This window comes from Dromiciops gliroides, chromosome 4, assembly GCF_019393635.1.
Source record: "Dromiciops gliroides isolate mDroGli1 chromosome 4, mDroGli1.pri, whole genome shotgun sequence".
NCBI classification, from domain to species: domain Eukaryota; kingdom Metazoa; phylum Chordata; class Mammalia; order Microbiotheria; family Microbiotheriidae; genus Dromiciops; species Dromiciops gliroides.
In genome coordinates, this window is record NC_057864.1 from 276,551,023 (window position 1) to 276,576,331 (window position 25,309).

The 25,309-nt window shown below is 36.2% G+C and overlaps 1 protein-coding gene across 1 annotated transcript in view; it reads right to left on the reverse strand.

Moving 5' to 3' along the window:
• Positions 1-25,309, reverse strand: part of LOC122755023 (dystonin-like) — a 646,765-nt gene that overhangs the window by 42,233 nt on the left and 579,223 nt on the right. Inside the window, 19 exon segments of the mRNA XM_044003425.1 lie at positions 2,214-2,420; positions 2,647-2,802; positions 3,992-4,162; positions 5,698-5,826; positions 6,165-6,362; positions 13,406-13,561; positions 14,467-14,532; positions 14,535-14,579; positions 14,581-14,643; positions 16,379-16,480; positions 19,370-19,408; positions 19,410-19,472; positions 19,608-19,730; positions 21,277-21,312; positions 21,314-21,504; positions 22,897-23,128; positions 25,022-25,095; positions 25,098-25,151; positions 25,154-25,223. Coding sequence (XP_043859360.1) covers positions 2,214-2,420; positions 2,647-2,802; positions 3,992-4,162; positions 5,698-5,826; positions 6,165-6,362; positions 13,406-13,561; positions 14,467-14,532; positions 14,535-14,579; positions 14,581-14,643; positions 16,379-16,480; positions 19,370-19,408; positions 19,410-19,472; positions 19,608-19,730; positions 21,277-21,312; positions 21,314-21,504; positions 22,897-23,128; positions 25,022-25,095; positions 25,098-25,151; positions 25,154-25,223 — 2,175 coding nt within the window.

The following is a 25,309-nucleotide window of genomic DNA, read 5'->3' on the forward strand; positions in this document are numbered from 1 at the left end:
ATGGGCTTTACAGGTAAATAATGCTGATTTTCTTTTTTTCTTTCTTTTATTTCATTCTTCAATTTTACTTCAATACTGGATTTGTTTTTTCCCTAATAACAATTTGTTAGTAGTATTGTTGGTTGTTGTTCAGTTGATTCAGCCATGTCTGACTCTTTGTGACCCTGTGGACCACATTGTCCATGGGGTTTTCTTGGCAAAGATACTAAAGCAGTTTGCCATTTTCTTCTCCAATTAGAATTATGACCCATATATAAGTATTACCCCTTATCATCATGACTTAGGTAATTCTTTAGGACACAAATGGAACAGAGAGGAAGAAGTCATTTTTTAATGGGCAAATATTGAAAGGAAGAGGAAAGTAAATTTAAAGAAGTATGTGTATCTGCATGTGTATGCATATATATATATAGAGAGAGAGAGAGAGAGAGAGATAGATATATATAGGACAGACAGCCACTGTCTGCACATAGAATTAACTGAGATAATAAATGTTGTATATTTATGGCAGGGGGCAGAACAAACTGGCCTTGGGAAAGACCTCAGTCAGGGAATTCCCTATGCTTACCAACTAATCATACTTTTAGACTAGGACAGCTTGGTTGAGAGGAATTTGTAGTATTATATAAATAGCTCTATGTAAGAGACATTCATAATGTGAGTAAACACAGCTTACAAAATGCCAATGACAAAAAAAAATGTTATGTTCTACACCAAATTCTTCCATTTATATTTGTATATTTCTTTTGTATTATAAAGTTTCATATATAGGTCAACACAGACTACTCCCATGACACTGGAATTGAAAGACAGTACTCAAAGGATCCATACAGAGTAGAACACATAAAGTACAACAGTGGCATTTCCACAATTCAATCTCTATACTAGATGGGACTCCCAAAAAAATTCAGAGAGAAGATAAATCTTAAGAAGGTAAATCATTTGATATATTGATTAGTCTTCAAAGAGCTATCTTGAATACACGTCCATCTCTTTGCAGAAATTTCATTTTTATAATGAACAAAAGGTAGCCACATAAATAACTACATATGTAGGTCATAAGCACAGAGATAAAGGGGGAAAAAGCTTAACAACCGAAAATAAATAAAACTTTGTTTTGGCCTTAGAGATGATGCTAATAGCCCTTGTAGAGATAGACTGCAATCATTCCTTTTTGGATTATTCCTTATGACTAAAAGACAATATAAGGGCAGAAAGTAAAGATGTCAGTACTTAGGGTGCTGCCTTTTAACTGAAGAAATAATGTCCTTGGCTCAAAGCAATGATTTATTACCTCTGAACTTGCAATAAAAGATTTTAATAATATAATGGTTTTTTTTTAACAGTTAGGCACTGTGGTCAAAATTATTTGTGGTAAAGATTAATATTGAAAGTTTTAGCTGAATCATTTGGGAGGGGCCACAGCTGGCCCACCCTGAAATTACGTATGCTACTGAAAAGGACCTCCCTTTTTGGGGGAGGAAAAATGGACCGCTACCTGAGGGGAGGGAATTTCCAGGAGTTAGGGTGTGTTCAAAGTGTTCGAGCTCTTTCGGGCCTGGTGGGTCATTCTGGAGGCATCCTTGAACCTGGTGGAAGCACCTATTTTGCTCCATTTCAGGCGACTGCATTTTTCTAACAAGCAACTGTAAACTGACTGGGATTGGTGAGTTTAATCCTAAATTCCTTTTTTTTTTTTTTTAAGTGAGGCAATTGGGGTTAAGTGATTTGCCAAGGGTCACACAGCTAGTAAGTGTTAAGTGTCTGAGGCCGGATTTGAACTCAGGTACTCCTGACTTCAGGGCCAGTGCTTTATCCACTGCGCCACCTAGCTGCCCCCAACCCTAAATTCCTTTTAACTAGCTTAATTGGGAATGCTCTGGGATTGCATAGGCTAAACTTAGAGTTAAGACTATCTGTATTTCTACTTCCTTATTTCTTTAATTGGTTTCACCTCTGTGGTTTAATTAATTCCCAAGTAATAAAACCTGATCCTTTATGAACTAAAGCTCAAAGGCTCCTTTTCTTATTGGCCTGGGAGGAATATATAAAAAGGAATATTCAAAGGGGGAGATTAAACCTAAAAGAGTCCCTTATATTTCCGGGACCCCAGTATTAAGGCTAGTCACCCTAATAATGCTCTGTATATCAAATTTTGGCCCTCACAGCATGTCATTGCTAAATTTACAGTTTCCCACAAGCTGTTAAATTACCTGCTTCGCTCTCTTCCGTGCATCATCCAGAGATCGTCCTCTTTCCACTAATCGCTGAACAACTTTTTCCCATCGACTCTGTACACTAATCAGGAGATTTTTAATGATGACAACATCTTGTTTTTGGCTAAAATACTTTAGGTGGGTTCCATTTTTGTCCAGCTCTATGATCTGATCACGATGGGAATTTACTTCATTGGCAAAGACCTTTCCAGAGAAAAGCATCATATGTAAACTGGTTTTTCTGTGTTTATATAACATACAATTACAAAAACTATTACCAATATACACTTTAGGAAATAAATACTGAAATATCTAATGAAGGGAAACAAAAGCTGTTCCTAAAACCTAAAATACATGTTTCTGGCAAGGAAACCTCCCAGAATCTTGAAAAGGAGAGATGAAAATCCTATCTGTCTAATTCACTGCATACCTTGTGTTCATCAATTTGAAATAAGACAGTGTCTAAGATCAGACTTGGCCGAGAAGCTAGGTTCAATGTTTGTTCAGCCTGGGTAAGCCAGTTGATGAAGTCCTGAAGAGAATTGTGGAACTCCATGGCCAAATTAAGGGCATCCTCTAGTTTAGCCTGTTTAAAAATTTAAAAAAAAAAAAAAAGATGATTTAGTACTTGATGCTGTTTCAGAAAGGGTTTTTTTTCACTTTGTCCATTCTTTGGCAGTCGTCCTCTACCTCTCTACTTTACTAGTGAATGATTTGCATTTTCTCTTTTTTAAATGAAATAAATCCACAGTAAAAATATTAGAAAACATTTGAGAATCTATTCTAGGCCATTGCATTTCAGTATACTATATCCTATTATTTGACAACTGGACTATTAAAAATAGCAAGTTTATAGTCATATTGTCAACATGAAGAGCTAAACATAGTATAAAATACATAAAAATTTCAATACATCTGGTCACTTAAATGGCAGGTTGTGTCTACTATCCTACTGTTCTAACAATTTTTTTATAGTAAAACAGCACCATCAACAATTCTTATTCACTGTAGTAGTTTCAAACTGCAACAAAAAGGGAAAGATGTGTTTATAATTTAACATGAACTTTATGTCTTCTTACTTAGAACCCTTTATTTGCTATTTTTGTGCTTAACTTTTGCGAGGGCTATTCAATATTTTCTTAAACTTCTATACAATTCTGACTAAGTTGAAATCCTACAATAACTTTTTTTCAGCATCTGCCCTCCTACTACTACATCTAGTCCACTAGGCATTAACATTTCCCCTGCTGCTATACCTACTCAATGCCAGGGTATCTGAGCAGCATGTTGTTGAATCCCAACAAGCTCTGAGTCTTGCTATAGACTCAGACATTGCATTCTGAGGGACCACCAATCTTTTCCATTTTTCTGCAGGTAAACTCTCATTTATGTGTTGTCTTCAATAATTAGAATATGAAGCTTTCCTAATAGTATCTGTGGGACTTAGCACAGGGCTTATATACCATAAGTGCTTAATAAATGCTTTTCCATTTATGCATTTAACCAAAGAGACTCATAATTCTGTAACTGAAGACAGCTATTGACAACACATGAATATAAGTGCAAACATAATTGTTCGATTTTTCCTGTTTATTTTCTTATGTGTGGAGATAGAATTTTATTCCATTTACCCTTTAGAACTCAAATTTAATTTTTCCTAATATATAAAAGCAAAACTCTCAGGCTTCTAAGATATATCTACATAAAAAATAATCCATATCCATGAAAGACAACTACTAAAAAGTATTATCTTTTGTTTTAACCAATGCACATACTTTTCTTTCACTGAGTTTGGCTTCTATAGATTCCCATTTTTCTTTCAAGTTATTTATGTCTTGGTCAACATTCGTATCTGCAGACTCTGGGCATCTTGCAAGCATCTGCTGGCCCTTCTGCATGAGGCACTTATATGTTTCTTCTTTAACTTCAAAGGCAGCACAGAGTTCCTAAATTAAGATATCAAAAATAGTATTGTAAAGAAGTAATTTCAAGAGTTCTAGTTTTCCTCTGGGTCATCAATCCAGAGCTTTGAATTAGATAATCTCTACACGGAATATAGTTCATATCCAGATGTGTACCTTTCTATAAGTCTTTAAGAATAGAAAATCTTAAGTACAATTGAATACATAATATGGTCTAAGTTCCTAACTTCCATTGTGAGATTTATGTTTTTATCTGGTATTGGAAAATAAGCCCAAGTAGCCATTCACCAATCAGATTTGTTTGCTTGTATATTTGTTTTTAACTTGACTTGAGATTTCACTGGCAAGGGAAGCCTCTTGATGTGGAGACATTTTCCACCAATGTAACCTTAAAAATAATTAGATAAAATAAATAGTTGGGCACTCCAGGGAGGATAAAATATCTCTGTGAACCACAAACCAAGGATCACAGGTTTAGTTCTGCAAGGGACTCGGTTATTAAATGAGGCCTACAAGGTTAAATGACTTGCCTATAGGTAATAAATAACAGAGTCAGGATTTCAACCCAGTCATCTGGCACCACATCCAATGCTCTTCACATCATCAAACTGTCTTTTGATAAAGGTGTGTAATGGAAATGTCACTGAGTCCAAGATAGCTTCGCCTCTAATTGATTGGGAATCAACATCTTAGCAAAAACAACCACAAACAATTAAGCCAACCCATTCAGAAGTACCATGTAGTAATTTTCCTTATAACATGGAAATGTGGAAGGAGGTAGACTCAGGTACCATGCTCTGTATTTATGATTAAGCAAAAGTCCCTCCTGATGTTATTCCACATGAAGCTAACTCAGGATAAAACCCAAAGAGGCCATTATTCAAAATCGGATGATTTGTTTCCTATCTCATTTAAGCAATTAAGAACATGTTTTCTAAGAAACTTTGACAGTTATTTGGTATCATGAAATAAGTGTCACAAGGGAAATGTGGACATTCCTCTGTACTTTTTTTTACCTAAGTAATATAATATGGTATTAGTCATACAACGATAGTATTGTTTGTATAAATATTTGATCCCTTATGGGGGGAAATTTGAACTAAAATCTAAAACCTCAATTTCCTAGTTGCTAAAAGTCACACTTATTGATGGACTCATTTTATGTATGTGGAATCACTATCCTTTGACAAGTACAGCTGTGTTACCCTTCAGGCATATAATTAGCTAATTGTGTATTTTCACAAATTGAATAGTTTTCTGCTATAAGGTTTTTAACATTTTATAAACCCATCTTATGCATTGTAAACAGTTTCTAATCACTAAAAGTGCTTACAAAAGTTAATCTACAGATCCCAGGCTAACTACAGAGCTTTTTTGGGGGGGGGGGTGAGGGGGTGAGGCAATTGGGGTTAAGTGACTTGCCCAAGGTCACACAGCTAGTTAAATGTCAAGTGCCTGAGGCCAAATTTGAACTCAGGTCCTCCTGAATCCAGGGCCAGTGCTTTATCCACTGCACCACCTAGCGGCCCCTATAGAGCTTTTCAAAATGATGCACTTACCATGTGGGTATTAAGCTGTTCCCTGGCTGTTTCTGGTAATCCTCCAACAGGTTTTGATGCCAACAAGTGACGCTCAGTGTCAGTCAGCCACTGATGTAAATCTTCAACTTCTCCGTGGAACCCTTGTGCCTAAATTCAAACAAACTATTTAGTCTTTGGGTTTGGGAGGAGAAATTTTTCTAATGAAAATAAAAGAGAATGTTTAAGTAATCCTTGCCCCCTAAACCTATCTCTGCTGTTAGAAATGTCAGAGCCCCACAAATTTTTCCTTAATTAGTCATATTTGGGAGAGGGCAAAACTGAGTCCTGGGATAAGAAGTAGGATATCTTTGTTCCCAGTGCTCAATGCTGTATGACAGAGCAGGAGACTTCTGATAAACAGAAGTCTGGAAACAACTTTGACTACCTCATGCTATTTTTGGTTTTGAATCCTATGCTTAAGCTTCTGAGTTTCTTTTCCCGCTCACCTGGTGCAAAGCACTATCCAGCTGTTTTTTCCTTTGTTGTGTTTTTTCCAATACATTCTGCCAGCGTTGATTTAAAACCTCGAGTTTGCTCTGGAGAGTACTTGCTTCTTCTCCTGCATTTGATTCAATTAGGTCATTTCCTGCTTTCTTAACAGCTTCCACTGTAGACTGATGAGCTAACACATCATTTTGGAGCACCTTCAAATATAAAAAGGATACCAACATGTCTGTCAGATACAATCCTTATCATTACTTTTAATTTCCTTCTAAAAGTAACATATATAACACCAAAGTTCAGGTAGTTAATAACATTAAAAACATGACTAGGTTGAGTTTGTTTTTAAGGTTACAATGAGTTTCCCTGTATGTATGTGTACCTATATCTATATCTATATGTGTGTGTATAAACACATACATATATTTTGGGTGGCGGGGCAATGAGGGTTAAGTGACTTGCCCAGGGTCACACAGCTAGTAAGAGTCAAGTGTCTGAGGCCAGATTTGAACTCCAGGTTCAAATCTGGGAAGGGGCATATTTTAGAATTTAGAATTATGAGGGCACTACCATCCTCTCAGTCACCCAGGCTCTCTCCAGAAAGCCAATCTGTTGTCAGTTTTGTCATATATATGTGTGTGTGTGTGTGTGTATGTATATATATATATATATACACATACATAGATATAGATATATATGCGTGTGTATATATGTATATATTTATAACATACATATCAAATAACTGTCCATAACCTGAATTTGAATCCAGGGCCAGTGCTTTATCCACTGCACCACCTAGCTGCCCCCAACACATACATATTTGATAAATATATCACCCACAAAAATGGTTATCTGAAAAAATTTTCCAACTTAATAAGTATCACACACGCCTAGTGAAAGTATGCACAACAGGGCTGAAAATTATTTCTTCTATATTAGATTCACCAATTTATTTACTAAAAATTATAATAATAATAATAACATTCATATAGTTCTTGCTATGTGCCAGACACCATGCTAAGTGCTTTACAATTACTATATCACTTGATCCTTACAACAACACTATGAAGTAGGTGCTATTAATTGGACCCATGTTGACACTCAAGTCTTAATGCAGTAGCTCAAGAATCTAAAATATTTTGTTTTTACTGTCATATATTTCTATATGATCATACAATGACTATAGTTCCAGGATACTCCTCAATAGTTTCTATCATTTTGAATTAGCATCCTTTCAAAGCTACCATTAAATTCCTTCTCCAGTGCCTTGTAGTGTGCAGGTAATCCTAATTTCTTCCAAACCTGCCAATGAGATGAAAACTCTGGCAGTTATTATCAAACACGTCTCTGGAAAGCCCAGTAACAGACTGTGTTTATTTTTTGAGAACTGACTTGGCTAAGCATGTGGAGGCCCAACTAGGTGATGAAGTATGCCGGCCATGTTGATCCATGAAGACTGTCTACCCTAAGGCATGGAGGGCTTGCAATTTCTATTGGTGAAGAAAGTAACTGCATTGATAAATTCCTGTTCTTTTGAAGTACTGAGGTAGCTTGAAAGTGAAAAGAGACTGACCAGAGAATGTGGTCTTATCCTCTCCTGATAAGGTCCTATTAGTTGAGCTCTGCTATCCCTAGAAACCCAAGCAGAAAATACTGCAATGCAAGAAAGGATGAAATCTAAGCTGCATGTAAACTGGGAAGGACTTTAGCAATGTATGCAATGAACAGCAAATAAATAGGAAGTATCCTTCTAGGAAAAGAAAGTTGAATTTTGGCTACTACAGCCTGAAGAATAGCTTCTACAGTATCTACAGAGCAGCCTCTGGGGTTGGGGTGGGAGAAACATGCTATGTTGCAAAGGTTTGCTAATACGTGATTTGTCGACTAAGTTCATATATTCCAGTATTCCAGCAGTATCAATATTGTAAATCAAATGTTTGTTTTCTTCTTTTTCTTTTTTTTTTGGTGAGGCAATTGGGGTTAAGTGACTTGCCCGGGGTCACACAGCTAGTAAGTGTCAAGTATCTGAGGCCGGATTTGAACTCAGGTCCTCCTGACTCCAGGGCTAGTGCTCTATTCACTGTGCCACCTAGCTGCCCATAAATCAAATGTTTGTAAGACAGGCCCCGGAACTGAGCTAGAGTATTAGGATAAAAAATAACTTCCAGCTGAAAAAAGAACTCAGAAATGATCTAGCCCAACCCCCCCCTTTTTTTTTACAGATGAGAAACAAAGTTGAGGGACACTTGCCCAAAGTCCCACAGGTAATCAGTGGCAAAATTTGGGGGAGAATTTCCTGATTTACCAAAGAGTGCCATAACCTTCTACACTGCCTCAAAAAACAAGGCAATAGACTTTAACCACAATAGATATGCATGTTTTCCTGTTACGAAAAAACTTATTCCAAGTTACATTTGGTACACCAGAAAAGGTCTTATCTTTCAATGTTACCCTAAAATAAGAGTGAGGATACATCTTCACATTCTCCTACTCCATCAGTGGGACTGATATGATCTTTCCTCTCAGTACAGCATGGAAGATAGCAGTGAGGGGAGGGATCCTGAATCTCAGAGTTAAATAGAATTTCGGGGGCCAGTCAGCACTCGAATAACAATGGTGACAAGGGTTACCTGATCCCTTTGCCTCTTGAGAGAAACCATTCAAATGTAGGATGTCAGTCAGGAATTTTTTTCCTTACATCTAGCCTGAACCTGCCTCTGCTACCCTCCAACCATTGTTTCTGGTTCTGTTTACTGAGGCCAAGAAGAAACCTGACTTTTCTTCCATATCAAAGTTCTTCACACCGTTATAAAGAGGTAACTCCATCCTGACACCTCGCTGAACCCCAGAAGTCTTCTATCCTCCAAATGAAATATCTCTGGTTCCCTAAAGTAATATTTATTTGACAGGGTAGCTCACCATCCTATTCATCCTTCTTCGGAGACTCTCTGAGTTTTCTATATTCGTTCTTATTTATTTTTTTTCTTTTGGAGGCAACTGGATTTATGTGACTCTTCCAGGGTCACATAGCTAGTAAGTGTCTGTGACTGTATTTGAATTCAGTTCCTCCTGACTCCAGGGCTGGTGCTCTATCCACTAGCTGCCCTATCCCTTCTAAAATATGCCCCCTCCCAGGCCAGAGTTCAGAATAACCATGATTTTCCCTTTTTCTGGATACCATAACTTGTTTACGATATCGACCCACACTGCTACCACATATTAAGTTTGTATTAAAAGCCTCAGATCTTATTCCATGGAAACTTTCTAGCCACACCTCCACCATTCTGTACTTTTGAAGGTGATTTTTTAAAATCCATGCAGAACTTTAATTTTATCTCTACTAAATTTATCTTATTAGGTTAAGCCCATCATTCCAACCTTTTAAAGTTCTGTCATAAGTCAATCAACAAACATGAATTAAGCACTTCTTTTGTGTGAAGCATTGTGCTTTACACTGAGGTCACAGAGAAAGCAAAAAACAATATTCTTTTTCTCAAAGAGCTCACATTCTAATAGGGGAGACAAAGAAGATACAGAGTGGAAGGAGAGTAATCTAGAGGGAAAAGTACTAGCTGTAGAGGACTTCAGCTGAATCTTTTTATTATTTTTTTTTAATTTTGTTTCATTTCATTTTGTTTTTGTTTGTTTGTTTTTGAGGGGCAATGAGGGTTAAGTGACTTGCCCAGGGTCATACAGCTAGTAAGTGTCAAGTGTCTGAGGCCGGATTTGAACTCAGGTTCTCCTGAATCCAGGGCCAGTGCTTTATCCACTACACCACCTAGCTGCCCCTGACTTCGGCTGAATCTTGAAGTATGCCAAGGACGCTAAGAGAGAAACAGTAAGCACAAAGAATGTTTCATGTATAGGAGACAACCAGTACAAAGGTATATAAGTGGAACATGGGAGTGCTGCATTCAAGGAACAGCATGTAGATCAGGGTAGCTGGAATATAGTGTGTGTGGAAAGGAGACTCAAGTGTAGAAAGACTGAAAAGGTAGAAAGGGATCAGTTTGTGATGGGCCTTAAAAGGCAAACAGAGGGCTTTATGTTTGATCCTGGAGGTTAACAGGGAGACACTGGGGTTTATCAAATAGGAGGGTGACACATTCTGACCTTCACTCTAGGAAAATCACTTTTGCAGTTAAGTGGAGGATGGACTACAGTAGAGAGATACTTGAAGTGGGGAAACCAATTTGAAGGTTATTGTGATAGTCCAGGTAAGATGTGATGACAGGCCTGTACTACAGTGGTAGCCATATGAAAGGAAAGAAGGTAACACATACAAGAAATGACAAAACTGACAACAAACTGGCTTTCTGGAGAGAGCCTGGGTGACTGAGAAGATGGTAGTGCTCTCAATAATGATAGTCAATTTGGTAAAAGTAGAGGATTTTGTGTTAAAATAATTCATTTTGTTTTGGACATGCTAAGTGGGAGATGACTGTGTAACATCTATTCTGAGATGTCAAAAAGGCAGGACAAGAGCACAAGACTGCACATGTACATCTGGGAATCATCTGTAGAGATGATAGTTTGTGTGCATGGAAGCTGATGAGCTCATGAAGCAAGATGACACAGAGAAGAGAAGAGGGGCCAAAACAAAGCCTTAGAGAGCCCCCACGTGGGAGTGGGAGTAACTTTGGATAATGCACCAACAAAGAGGACTGGTAAGTGGTCAGACAGGAGAACCAAGAGAAAAGTCACAAAAACCTGGAGAAGAAAAGAATATCCAGGAAGAAGCAATCAACACTGAAGAATATTATGGAGCAATCAAGAGGGTGTTGGGGTGGGGAAGCATTGAGGAAAAGGCCATTACAGTTGGAAATTTAGAGATCCCTCCTAGGTTTGGAGAGGGAAATTTTAGTTGAATTATACAAAAGCCAGAAATTAGAAGGTCCAAAAAAGAGTAAGACACAAAGAGGAAATGAGGCACATAATATAGATGGTTTTCTCAAGAAATTTAGCAAGGAAGGGAAAGGGACAGACAACAGCAGAGATGGTCAAACCAAGTGAGGGGAGACATGTATTTGTAGGTAGCAGGGAGAGAGTAATTAGATAGGGAAATAGAGATATAAGAGGAAAAGGGGTAGAGGGAGAAGAGAGTAGAAGAAGAAGGGGAGGAGAGGAAGAAGGGGAAGGAAGTAAAAGGGGAGAGTAGAAAGAGAAAGAATGTCAGTGAAGGCAATCTAATATGAAAGATGGGAGTACATGGGATACATTTGTAATTGTACGCAGCAGGGAGTAAGTAGATAGGGAAATAGAGACATAAGAAAAAGAGGGAGGGAGGAGGGGAGAGAGACAGAGAGACAGAGACAGAGACAGAGAGAAAGAAAGAATAAGAATATGCCAGTGAAGGTGAATCTACTGAGGAAAATGGGAGTGGATGGGATCAAAGGTTCATATAGAGGAGTTCTCTGCAAGAAGGGCTACAATCTCATCAGAGGTGGGAGGAAAGAGCATTAACAATCACTCCCAGCTTCATATAATCTATAAATCTACCACATATTGTTTCAACCAAGTCATCGAAGTCACTAATAAAATACTGAATGGTAAAGAGCTAAGAAGAGCTCTCTGGAGTACCTCCCTACAGAACACCCTCCAAGTTAATAACCCTTTTATGACTTTTTTGGTGTCTGATCATTCAAGCAGTCCTTAATCCACCTAACTGTATTATTTAGAAAACACTTTTCCATCTGGTTAAAAAGCATCAATGATTTTGTCATGAATAAAGTTCCCTGGAATCTCATTAAGTCATATCTCTAGTATGCCCCTATGTGGTTATTTTATAAAAACAAACAAACAAAAAGCAAATAAACAAATGCAATTGGAATGGCTCATGATTAGACTATGCTAACTTTTAGTGATCACTGTCTTCCTTTCTAAAAACTGATAAATCATCACCTTAATATTGTATTCCTGGATATCTCTTTAAATGATAGGGAGGAAATAAAAGGTCTACTGTTTGGAACAAAAAGGTTAGTGCTTTAAGTGGGGCAGCCACTTTTGTTGTTGATGTTGTTCAGCCTTTTCAATCCTGTCTGACTCCTTGTGACCCCATTTGGGTTTTTCTTGGCAAGGATACTAGAATGGTTGGCTATTTCCTTTTTCAGCTCATTTTACAAGTGAGGAAACTGAGGCAAACAGGATTAAGTGACTTGCCCAGGGTCACCCAGCTAGTAAATGTCTTAGGCCAGATTTGAATTTAGGAAGATAAATCTTCTTTACTCTAGGACTGGCACTATTTCCAATGTGCCACCTAGTTGTCCTTCCATATTTTTCTAAGAAGCATAATAAGCTGGGCATTTGCAAACTTAGTATATTTCCTGTACTAAATGACATTCATATAAAAACCCACTTGCTGCAAATGCTCATGTCCTTTCTCCATTTAAAACAGTAAAAACCTAAGGAATGGTTATTATTCCCTCATAGGACAAATGGTATATTTATCAAGAAACAAGTGGCAAACTTAATACCAATTAGATGAGAAAGCTATTTCTAATACTAAGAAGGTTTCAAGAAGTAAACACAAAGATAGTAATGTTTGTGGGCTGGGAAAGGCTACTGTGGCTTTTTGGCAAAAGCCAAAATATGAAACTTTCCTCTCCTTTCCTAAGAGATCATCATAATAGTACCCTACATTCACCCAATCAAGAGCTGGTAATGACTAATAAAAAGAGCCTTCTCTATCTTATGTCAGACAATACATATCTGGAGGAAGAATAGAGGAAAGTTTTAAGTGAAAACTAGCAGCCTTCTTAGGTCATTCTAAAAGTTCTAGAAGCTAAATAAACATTCATAACCCTAATCAATGGAGAGAAAAATTTGTTCTATTGAATAGCCAAGTTCATTTTCCCAAAGGACAGAATTCAAAGCACTTACTGAGGATTCAGCACTTCATCCCAGTTTGAAAATCTAAGATTGGTGGCTATCAGGAGTCATCTACCTAAGGTTAAGGAACCTTTTTTCTATTAACTAACACTAATCCACAGGGAGGAAAAATCAATGATGAGCTAGCTACATGAAGAACTTAATTTTCCTGATTTATTTGACATGAATATAAAACCTTTCACTCATCCTATTTAAAGAAAAATTAATAGAAAATTCATATAAATATCATAAATATTCACATGTATTTTATATGGCAGTTTTCTTTAACATAAATTTGTGTTGAAACCAGCATAAATATATGATCCTTCTAAATAATCATTAGTAAAAACGCACCAAATCAGTGAAAGCATTTACTTACATGATGCTTGGCAAGTTCAATTTCAATGGCTTTGGGATCTCCACCAACTGGTTTCTGTTCATTTAGCAAATCCTCAGTATGTGTCAACCATGTCATTAACTCATCCAGAGCATGTTGGAACTGTCCCAGAGCTAAAAGAGCACCCTCAAGTTTATGCTTTAGAAAAAAAAGGAAAAATGCAATGATGATATATTTATGATTGATTTACATCATATAACAATTATTTTCAACTTAAGAAATAATACCTAACTAGTACCTATTATATGTCGGGCACTGTGCTAACCACTTAGCAAATATTAGCCCACTTAATCCTCCTAACAACGTGGAAGGTAAGAGCTAGTATTATGCTCATTTTATAGTTGAAGAAATTAAGGCAAACAGAGATCAAGGGGCTTGGCCAAGGTCTAACAGCTACAAGGTATCTGAGACTGGATTTGAACTCAGGTCCTCTTGACTCCAGGCCCGGCACCCTAGAAACTTCACCACCTAGTTACCTCTGATACTTGTTTCTATAATAAAAGTCAATGTACAACTAACCATGGGTAAATCTATGGAGATAGCTTGAACATAAATAAATCTCATATACTAAATTTAAATTTCTGAATATCATTCCTCTTAGCTGAAAATAGTTATTACTTAGGAACTTAGAGTTTAAATGAAACAAAAGTTGTAGAGAGGCATAATCATGTCAACATCAAGCATTAATTTTAATATGTAGCGCCTTAAAAAAAATCTAGGGAGCCAGATAATTAAAACCTAGTATGCTTCTATACTTCAATGTGTGATGTCATCAATGTATATATTCCCACCAGTGAAGTAGATAACAATCCATCCCAATTAACTGTCATCCAGATTCTCCTTAAATAAGCCAAAGTAAAATTGATCTAATATGCTGGGGGCAGGGATGGAAGTATAGGAGAGGAAGGATCCCTCTAGATAAAACCTGTCCTATGTCCCTTGGTCTGAACATAATAAAACCTGTTATAACCAGAGAAAATACTATTAAACATTCCCAGGTTGGGAGACACATACATACACACGCAAAATGCCTTTTTATTTACCTGTCTATTGATAATGCGCTCATCTAAGCTGTCCCAAATCAATTTGAGTTCCATCAAGGGGATCTTGGGACAGTGTGTTTATCACTCTCTTCTGTAACGTTCTTCAATAAGACGGTCTGCTTGATGGTTTAGTTTTTCCATTTCTATTTTGCGCTGATAGGCCTCTGATTTAAATTGCTATTATAAAAAATATAAAAATGAAGATTAAAAAGATCGCAACTTTATTGTACCCTGTATGACAGTTAAGTTTAGAAAGCAAAGAATAATAAAATGAACTGCTCTATAGGCCAGATATTCATGGTGAATACATGCTCTTTTTAATCTTTTTTGTAAGATGTGGGGAGGAGAAACATCCTACGACCCATGAAAAAAATTTACAGGTTAGAAGGATCTTTCCACTTTTTCTTCTTCATTCCTATCATTGTTTTAAAAAAATAATGGCCAGAATGCGGTTTTTATTTCCTACTTCAACATTTCAATGTTATTCTTACTGAGTGAATATAGTTTCTAGACTCTATATTTTCTACTACGTCCAATTACACATATTACACATACACATGCAATTACACACATAAAGAGACCTTTGAAGACTATGGTGTGACATTAGGGATGTTGCAGACAAGAAACTGAACTATCCTGGCATGTGTAAATAATAGATTTCCTCAGGGAAAGTAGAATTTTACTCATATTAACTTCTACCATATAGAAATGAAAACTGGTTTTCTTATTGATATTTTATGTGCCTTTTGGAGATAGTGGTCAAGCCTCAATTAAATTTATTCACATACTTTTCTGATCATCTCCTTCAGGAATGGTAATTTATAATTTTATGTTACTGAGCTCTCTGTTCAGGAAACATCAAAGTGCTCTTGGTAGTGACATTCTAATTTTAAGTTTTTGCAGCCACAGTCTAACAAAATTTTGGAGTGGAAAAGGAAATAATTCCTCAATAATTATTCTCTGTCTGTAGTTTGAAAAGTTCAGGGGAAAAAAAAGAAAATTTTAGGGGACAAAAAAGCAACTGCAATAATTAATGGATGATCATCCTATATGATCTTCCTTGTTTTAGCAGGAGCCAGATTATAAACTTAAAATCATCACCAAGAGTAATTTCCTCATATTCATTTAATTGTTCCTGAAAAGTTAAATCATGCATTTGGCATATCACTACATAAAGCATTAATAATGTCTGATTGTTTTTTTTGAAAATTTCACTTAAATCGAACCAGAAATCCAAATGTTGCATATTTCCATGATCAAATATGCATGCTTTAGAGATTATCATTACTGAAATCCTTGTATTTCAGTGAAAATTGTATGTTGCATATATGTAAGGACCAAAGATTAAGAAAGAGTTGTCCTCCTTTTGGAACTGAGTTGTGAAAAGAGTGATTGAAACTGCCCAATCACCTGTTCAGTTGGACATCTAGAGTCACTGAGGCAGCGGGTTAGAAAGAATGATCATAAGGGCTGGGGGATGGGGAAGGGTGGCAATACTATTACAACAGGAGGGTGATTTTGGAATCCTGCCTCCCCAAAATCAAACTACTAATAGATAAGACTAAAAGAATTCATTTTACAGAAATCTAGGGTCAAAGCAGGGGAATGCTAATAAATGTTTTAAACCATTTCTTTGAGGGAAAACACCCACACATCTGCACGATACAATTTTAAACTTAATCTCAATTATTAACATTGTCTCCATTACCTTCATAAGTCTATAGACACTCAAGAAACAATAAATCAAATCCTGATTTGTAGCATTTATTCATTTCTGAAATAGAAATGCTCACATTGAAATTTTATTAATTGCTCTCATTAGACATTTTGAATTTGCTTCAGCATATCCCTGGTACATATAGTTTTAAACTACAAAGCATCCTTTGCTAAACTATGTAGATCTAAGTCATACCTTGAGTTCATCAATTTGTTGCTTCACAGTTTCCAGATCAGTTCCGATTGGTGACATTGAAGCCAATTTACCACCAGCAATATCTACCCAGTCAAATATTGCCTGAAAAATACATTGCACATACATTATTAGGGTGCATTTGAAAATGCTACAACATTGGGCACTGCCATTAATTATAAAGAAGTTTTATCATAGTTCTACCAAGACCACTACCATATAAAGTTCTTTATAAACTACAAAGCTTTAAAATATGTTTTATTTAAGGTGTTTTAATCAACAATCATTAAATTAAGAATACTAATAATATTTAAGTGACTATGACTATAAACTATGAAATGGACAAAATCAGCAATTCTGCATCCATATCACATATCATTTTAATGGGAAGCTTGTTACTAAACAGGTCCCCAGAATCTGATGAAAAAACTTCTTTTGAAATTCAAATTTTTTTAATAAAAGAAGTTTTTACAAGTCCAACAAGAACAAAGAAGAAAGATGCCAGGACCCTTGTCTGTTTCAAGAGCAGCCTGTTGAAATATGTTTAAAGTCTAATTTTTAAAGTCAACAGATAGCTGAATAAGGTATTTTTCAAATGAATCAGTCATGGGCAAGAGCTTTACTGTTGAGTTCAAACACTGAGAAAAAAACATGCTCTGTCATAGTTACAGCTCACATTTGTTATCTGGGAAAATGTCAAAATCTAGCACATAAGAACAATCAGCATTAAAACATTTGAATTACAACGAATAGCATTCAAAATCTTTTGGTTTTTTTCTTTTTCTTTCCCACTCATACAAACACTAAATAAAAGGATGAACTGTGCTATTATGAGTGGTGAATTAAGAATCGGGAAACTCTGCACTTTTAACAAAGTTGGCGACTATGTTAGCCACTGTTATTATTTATTGGCTCCTTCCCATATGCCTAAAAAAGATGATAAGGTCACCCAGATGTCCAAGAACACCTTTTCTTGGTCCCTCTAAGCTATCCAGCTATGATACCATCTTTCTCCTTTCTTTTATTCCTAAATTTCGTGGAGGGGGGGTAGTTGTCAACATTCAATGTCTCTTCTTCTTGACTATCTCAACCCTTTGCAATCTGATTTATGACCTTGCCACACTACTGAAATTGCTTTCTGAAAGATCACTGATGATTCCTTAAATAGCAAATCCAATAATGTTTTTTTAGTTGCCATCCTTCTTGACATTTCTGTAGTTTGTTTTTTTGTTACATTGCTGACCCTACACCACAATCTTTTGGTTTTCTTTCTACCTCTCAGACTGCTCCTTTTCTGCCTCTTCAATTTCTTCCCAATTCCTTGACATTAGTGCCTCAAATATTTCAATTTTATTTTGTTGGCAAAGATATTGGAGTGGTTTGACATTTCCTTTTCCATCTCATTTTACAGATGAGGAAACTGAAATAAATAGGTTTAAGTGACTTGCCCGGGGTCACACCAGCTAGTGTCTAAGGCAGATTTTGAACTCATGAAGATGAGTCTTCTTGATTCTAATCCCAAAGCTCTATTCACTATACCATCTAGCTGCCTACCATTCTCATACCTTATAGGAATTATGGTCATACCTTCCTAACTTTTTTTTGTCTTTCAACTCTTTGACCTCCAATCACTCTTTCTAAATGCTGATGGTAAAAACTTTTCTCATACATAGATTTGGTTGTTTCACTTCTAAGTTCAAAATCTTCACTGGCCCTAGCTTGGCATTCTCGGCCTTTTTGTTTGTTTTGTTTTTGGTTTTTGAGGATTTTTTTTTGGTGGGGCAACGAGGATTAAATGACTTGCCCAGGGTCACACCAGCTAGTAAGTATCAAGTGTCTGAGTCCAGATTTGAATTCAAATCCTCCTGAATCCAGGCCAGGGTTTTATCTACTGCGCCACCTAGCTGCCCCCCTATTCTAGGCCTTTTTAACAGCCTAGAAACCTCCGTACCTCGTAATACTCTATTCACTTTATAGCTTCAGTCAAACTGTCCTCTAATGACAAACTTTACTGTCAAATAATTATCCTTTGGATCAGTAAGGCCTGATATCTCCTCCATGGCCTAGAACAATGCTATACACAAAGAAGTCATTTAAGGATTTTTTTTATTACATTGTTATTTTATTGAACTGTGTAACTGAATGCACTCTTCTCCCAGTTCTCCCTTTGTATCCAGTTACATAGAAGAGAGAACTATATAGTCTCATACAATTGAATTAAGATGATGAAACCCTCTGCACTAGCTTCACTAGCACTGAGCCCACGAAGTTAACTACTCAAGGAATTCATGGAATTTTATTCTCATAAATTTTCTTTCCTACAATTGCTTTATTTCAAAGTAATTATTGAAAAAACAAGCTTAAAAAGTGCAAGTCAGACAGAGAAGTGATTGTTCTCATCTGTGCCTTAAAAATAATTGCTACTTGATGACATCAACACATCTAAAAAAGGATTTTCTATATGGCAAGAAGGATGGGGGCAGCTAGGTGGTGCAGTGGATAGAGCACCGGCCCTAGAGTCGGGAGTACCTGAGTTCAAATCGGCCTCAGACACTTAAAACACTTACTAGGTTGTGTGACCTGGTGCAAGTCACTTAACCCAATTGCCTCACTAAAAAAAAAGAAAAAAAAAGAAGGATGGGGAACTGGATTACTGACAAACTGTCAGGAAATCATATGAAGTGAGGGTGGGAAAGTGTGGGTGTAGGCCTAAAGAGAGCTGTTAGAAATTACATGGAAAACTTTCAAAATAAAGAAATTATGTATGTACAGGTGTGTTGTCATAACACAAACTGAATTTGGTATCCGAATTGTCAAAAGTAGCTGCTCAAAGGCAGAAAGTTGATGGAATAAACAGAGACAAGCACAGTAACATCTTTTTTACACACCACACACACACACACATCTGTGGGCTGTTTCCAGCACGATGATGCTGTAAATAACAAATAGGATTCTCCACAGCTGAGGTTAGCAGATGTGCTTCAATAAATTTACCTGAAGTCCATCTTGGTACTGCACGCAGGTCTGCATTGCATTCATCCAGTCTGTCTACCCTGTCCTTCCATGCTTTGTTTAGAGAATCCCAGGCTGAATTCAACTATAATATAAAGGTTAAAATTATTTTAGTCATAATTTTTCTACCTCCAGCTATCAATTATTTCATCCACAGGTATTTTTAACATACATTCTAAAATAATCCAATGTAAGATAGAAAACATGCCAACATGCTGACCTCATCTATACTCTTGTTGACAATAGGCTTATCGGGTTCCCCACAGGCAGCTATCAGCTCAGAACCAAGGTTCACAACCATATCAAGCTCTTCTTGTAATCCATCGATTTCTTCTCTTATCACCTAGAAAAAGAAATTTAAAACTGTGAATTTTCAGTCAAGGTGTTGAATAGTGCTAAAAAAATAAACATTTTTTCGGTGTAGATGACTAATTAAGGACTTTTATTAAAATACATAAGATGATATTAACACGAATTGACTCTTTATGAGGGAAACTCATCGCACAAAAGCCATGCACCCCAAAGTGGAATCTGGTTGATAGAAATATTTTAAAATGTACAAGAGAGCCTTGAACCCTCACAAGCATGTACAAAAAGAAACAGATGGCAACACTAAACATAGACCTTGGCCTAGCTGAGAGGCATTAGCAACACGTGCTTGTTAGGAAGTTGGATGTCATCTTGAAATAGAGGGAACTTGGGAAGATTTGAATCAGAAGAATGGGAGACAGTAGAAGTACATGGCAGTTGTGACTTGAGCTCTTGGTATCCCATCTGGACTTAACAGATGATGATTAGGGAAAAAAACTGCCCATTCTCGAAACCTGCCCATGATTGTTCAATTACATGAGCACGGAAAGCCTGGATGCCTATGCTGCTGCTATTCCAATAGCCCATGGCTTCTCCTCAAGCTCTTTAGTTGACACTCCAACAGATAATAAGGCAGGCAGAAATACTGTCCAATGTGATTTTTCACTTCCTGCTGTGAATGAATTTTACACAGCTCCTGCTGAGTAACAACAGAGAAGTAGTCTGGAGAAGATATAGTAAGAGTATTTGTTGCATGATTTTAATTCTTTGTAATTTGCCTTTCACTCTATTTAAGGAAATGTCTTGCATTACTATGTGGATGTATATGGACTATAGTCAAAATTCAGAGATAATATGGGGGCATGTGGAAAAATAGAAATGGATAGCTTTAGATAATTTTCAGTCTGGCAACAAACATCTTGTAAGTGCTTACTATGTTCCAACGAAGTGCTAAATAATACCAAAAAAAAAAAGGCAAAAGAAAATCCCTGTACTTTTAAGAGCTCACAATATAACACATAAAAGAGAGCTGAAAAATTGAGGTGGGATAATTATGTTGTGTCTGTCTTGAGCTTACTCCTTAGAGGATCTGGGAAGAGCACTCTGTTATCCATCCTCCATCCTCTCTAATCAGAGGGAGAGAAGGACCAACAGGTAATTGGTTTTTGAGGAGGTATGAGTTTCACACATGTGTGAATTCATGGCACAACATTCAAAAAATAATATAACACATAGAAATTCTTGGATTACACAGTTAAGTGTTGTTCCTTGTAAAGTTCACAATCCTATCATTTATAAAGTGCAGAAAATTAACAGATACATGAGAAGCAATGACAGAAAGAACAAGAAGCCAATACCTTCGATATGTTTGTTGTATTATCATTTTCATATATTATTTATATGATCCCATTTCCTGAATTTGAAATTATTGATATCACTGTAAGATCAATATCATAGCTCAACCTACCATTACAGTTGCAAATATTAACCAGATTAAGTCATTCTCCTGTAATTTTTTCCTCAAATGTATTTAAATCCAGTCCCCCAAATTCTTACTACTTCACACATGAATGTCTTACCTCTGCAGCCTCTTGCTGTTGTTTCACCACTGCAGGGATCAATGCCAGGTCCTTCCAGTTCCCGGATGAAATCTTGCGTATCTTTAGTTGTAACTACTAGTGACATGTGATCACACCAGAATTTTCAGCCAGTTCCATCACATCCACACAGTTTAGCTTCCCGTTCCTCTGCCAAAGTGTGTATTTCCTCCCATATGAGGATCATTTGATCAAGTTTATCCTGAACAGCTATAGAAGAAAATATTTGGTTGAAGATATAAGCTAGAAATCCATTGATAACTCCATTGTAATATTACTTAATTTAAACTCACAGTGAAAGAGAAAATAAGCAAATTAAGCAGTTACTGAACTCTCTGTATCTATCTAAATCTTATCCAGAATCAGGAAAACCACAGGGATTTGAATCTTAATTGATCCAGTAGAGCTCCTGGGTCACAGAATTCATTTTATAATGATCCAATGAACCAAGAATAGTGCAGCCCTAATATTGTCTCCATAAGATTACTGTTGCTTGTCCAGATCCAGGCTTTTCTTGCTGAATCAGGAAGCATTTATTAAGTGCCTAACAATCACTTGCCAGGAACTGAACTAAGTATTGGAAAAACAAAAACAATAGCAAACAGTACTAGCCTTTGGAAATTTAGATTCTATTGGAATAGTCAACACGAACATGCAGGTATCTACAAAATAAATACAATTTATAATATAGATAATAAAAGTATTTTAGGGGAAAGGTGTTAGTAGATGAGGCAGATTAGAAACCGCTTCATGTAGGAGGTGCTACTTGAAGTAGGCTTTGAAGAAAACTAGCTATTCTAAGAGGCAGGCTTGAGAAACTCCTGCACTCCAGGCATGGAAGACAACATATGCAAAAACAGAGGAATAATGGGATATTTTACATAAAGGACAGTAAGAAGACTAGTTTGGCTGAAATACCAGTGAGAGGAATAAGGTACCATCAGGATAAAAAGGCAGACTGGACCCAGGCTATAGGGGAAATAGACAGCCAAGGCTATATCAATTCAGGATGAAGTCACTACATTTACTTGAAACTATACCAGATTTAGCCATATAGTAAGTCAGAGAGTCTGATTAGTATATCCTAATCTTTACCATCTTATTTATGTAAATGTGCTGATACTATTTATTCCCTAAAAGGTAAAGATGGCAGGTAGTTCTGAAATTCAGGTCATCTAGATAACATTCTCTTTCTTTTGACCAAAAGCAAATACTTGCAAGATAGCTAATTAGTTTTATGTGAAGGCTATTGGCCATGGAATTTGAGTTTTTTTGTAAATGCTATATGGTCTATCAAGGAAATATATTTTTTAAACTTGGCCTTCTTAAGCACCATGTTTAAGCAAATGAGTTATATGATCCAGACACTGTCTTTGTACAGAGAAATCTTGGGATTTATTAAACTGACTTTGTGACAACAGAATTTAACACAAGGAACTGTGTGTTCAGACACCCTATGTTCACCAAAACCTCTTTTTAGAAAGAGTAACATTTTAATACTAGGATTCATCATGAAACAAGACTGTTAACATATTGAGTGGCCAAAGAGAAAATTATTTGTCAAATGAGGTTTACTATATAACAAGTTTTACAAAGTAGTACCTTTGGCAGATATATCTTTGTCAGTCCCCTCAGAACGAGCAATCATGTCCTCTCCACGCTGTTTGAGTGTTTCATATACTGGCTGTAGTTTCTCCATATCTACTGACACATTCTTATTTTCACTGATTTGTTCTTTAATCTTCTCAACCTCAGCTGAGATTGAAGGTGGTTGTCTCAAACGGTCAACGATGCGCTTGAGGCTCTCAAGGGTCTGATCTATTTTGTCATGGAACTTTTGAAAGAAAGCACATGAAACAATGAAATTGGATAGAGGGAAAATGAACAGGAAAATATCAAATATGAAATAATTTTATTTCTTACTTCTTTTAGCTCACATAAACAATAAGAATAGATAAGTCAAAAACATCTTTTAAAAAAGCAAACCCTCCTTATTTCATAGGATAATAGAACTCAAGTTGAATCCCTACGGTTGTCATTTAACATATTCTAAGAATAACCCTACAGAATTCAAGTAAAAGTGTGTGTGTGTGTGTGTGTGTGTGTGTGTGTGTGTGTGTGTGTGTGTGTGTGTCTGTGTCTGTGTGTCTGTGTGTCTGTGTTTCCAGGGCCAACTAATTAATCATCTAGTGGGCCAACCTACTGGAAAAAGCCTCTCCATACTTTGTTAAATTAGTCTTTTAATAGTAGGCTCAGTTCCAGCATGCTAAAAACTTGTCAGAGCTTATGAATGGCCTTCAAAAATCCCAGGGTCAAGTCTATGCCACAATGAGTAATCAGGTGTATATGTTTTCCTTTGCTCAGTTTAGGTTCTTGAGAAGTATTAAATCACCAGATAATTGTGTGGCACTCTGCTTTGCACTGCTTCTGTCCCATCTGAGAACGGGATGCATACCGTAGGGCAGTGGTATCAAACTCAAAGAGAAAAGATCCCTATGGACCAAATATCAACTTAGAAAACCACAAATTAACATCATTTATGTTGCGTTGTATTTCATTTATTTTGTTAAACATTTCCCAGTTACATCTTAATCTGGTTCAAGGTAGAGTAAGTTCAATTACCTCTACTCTATTATCATAAGCTCTACCACAATAAGCTAAGGAAATTGACAAGATACACAAATGATGTTTCCTAGAAGGTCATTCATTTACCTGTTTGCTGTATTGGCAAAATAAAATTTGGAAGAAAGTAAATTCAATATCTAATTGTGTAGACTATATTTAAAAATTGTTTGCCTGTATTATTCTACTCATAGGTTATTTTGGTATTATATAAATAAAACTTTCATTAGATATGATTATTTACTTATGTCCAGTTTTAATCTTTTTTAAAGATGCTGGAAATGCCTGCAATTCTGCATTTCCTAACCTGGAAAAGACTTTCATTAGATATGATTATTTACTTATGTCCAGTTTTAATCTTTTTTAAAGATGCTGGAAATGCCTGCAATTCTGCATTTCCTAACCTGGAAAAATATGTGTATAGGATAGGATCTTTTCATAATCTATTTTTGAAACATTAAATTAAATTATTTTTGAAACATTAAATGTTTAGAATATTTTGTATCAGTTTTGATCCCATACATTTAGTTCAACAAAGTTATAAATTTCATCATTCATCAGTTGAGATTTCCTTCAAGGTTGAAAAAACCTCATAAATGACTGAAGAAAAATATTTTCACTATGCCCTAATTACAGAGAAAATTAAAAATAGAATATTAAAATGTGTAGGTGCTTTCAAATATGGCAGCTTGAAATAGGCATTTCCTATTTTACTTTTTCCACCCACTTTTCTCACAGATAAGTGAAACCCTTCTTTTTATTATTTTTATTAAAATGAGTTTTTTTCTTAAAAAGTTACATGTTATTTAAACTCTCCCAATAGTCAATATAGTGCCATACAAGTGATACATTTTGAAGAACATTTTGATGATGATTATGACATGCTACTAAAATCAGTGGCTTAAAATAATTCTTAATGATGAAAGTAGGCAAAATTTTTTGAAGGTTTTAATAAAAACGAAATTGTATTACAAAGACACCAGCATTCAGAGATGATACAGTAGAATAAATTTAAATGTATACTTAATCAATATACACAGAAAGGTGGTCTTCTATTCTCTGCTGTTTGTAGGAATTCAATATCATTTCTAATGTAAATGGTTACCTGGGTAGATTGAGAAATGGCTTCATCCAGGGCCACAGCTCTCTTTTTGACATCTTCCTTAATTTGACTGTAAAGGTGTCAGCTGCTATGTATTTCTCTTGGATTAAAAAAGCCTTCTCCTGGCTCAATCCAGTAACTGGGGCCCAGTTTTGTTCATCTTATCTATATGAGGCTTGTGTTCAGCAATCAACTCTCGCAGTTGCTATAACAAAACCAAAGAACTTATCAGTATTTAGGCTTACACCTCCACAATACAGCTGTCTGCACTCCCAACACATCCAACTGGCA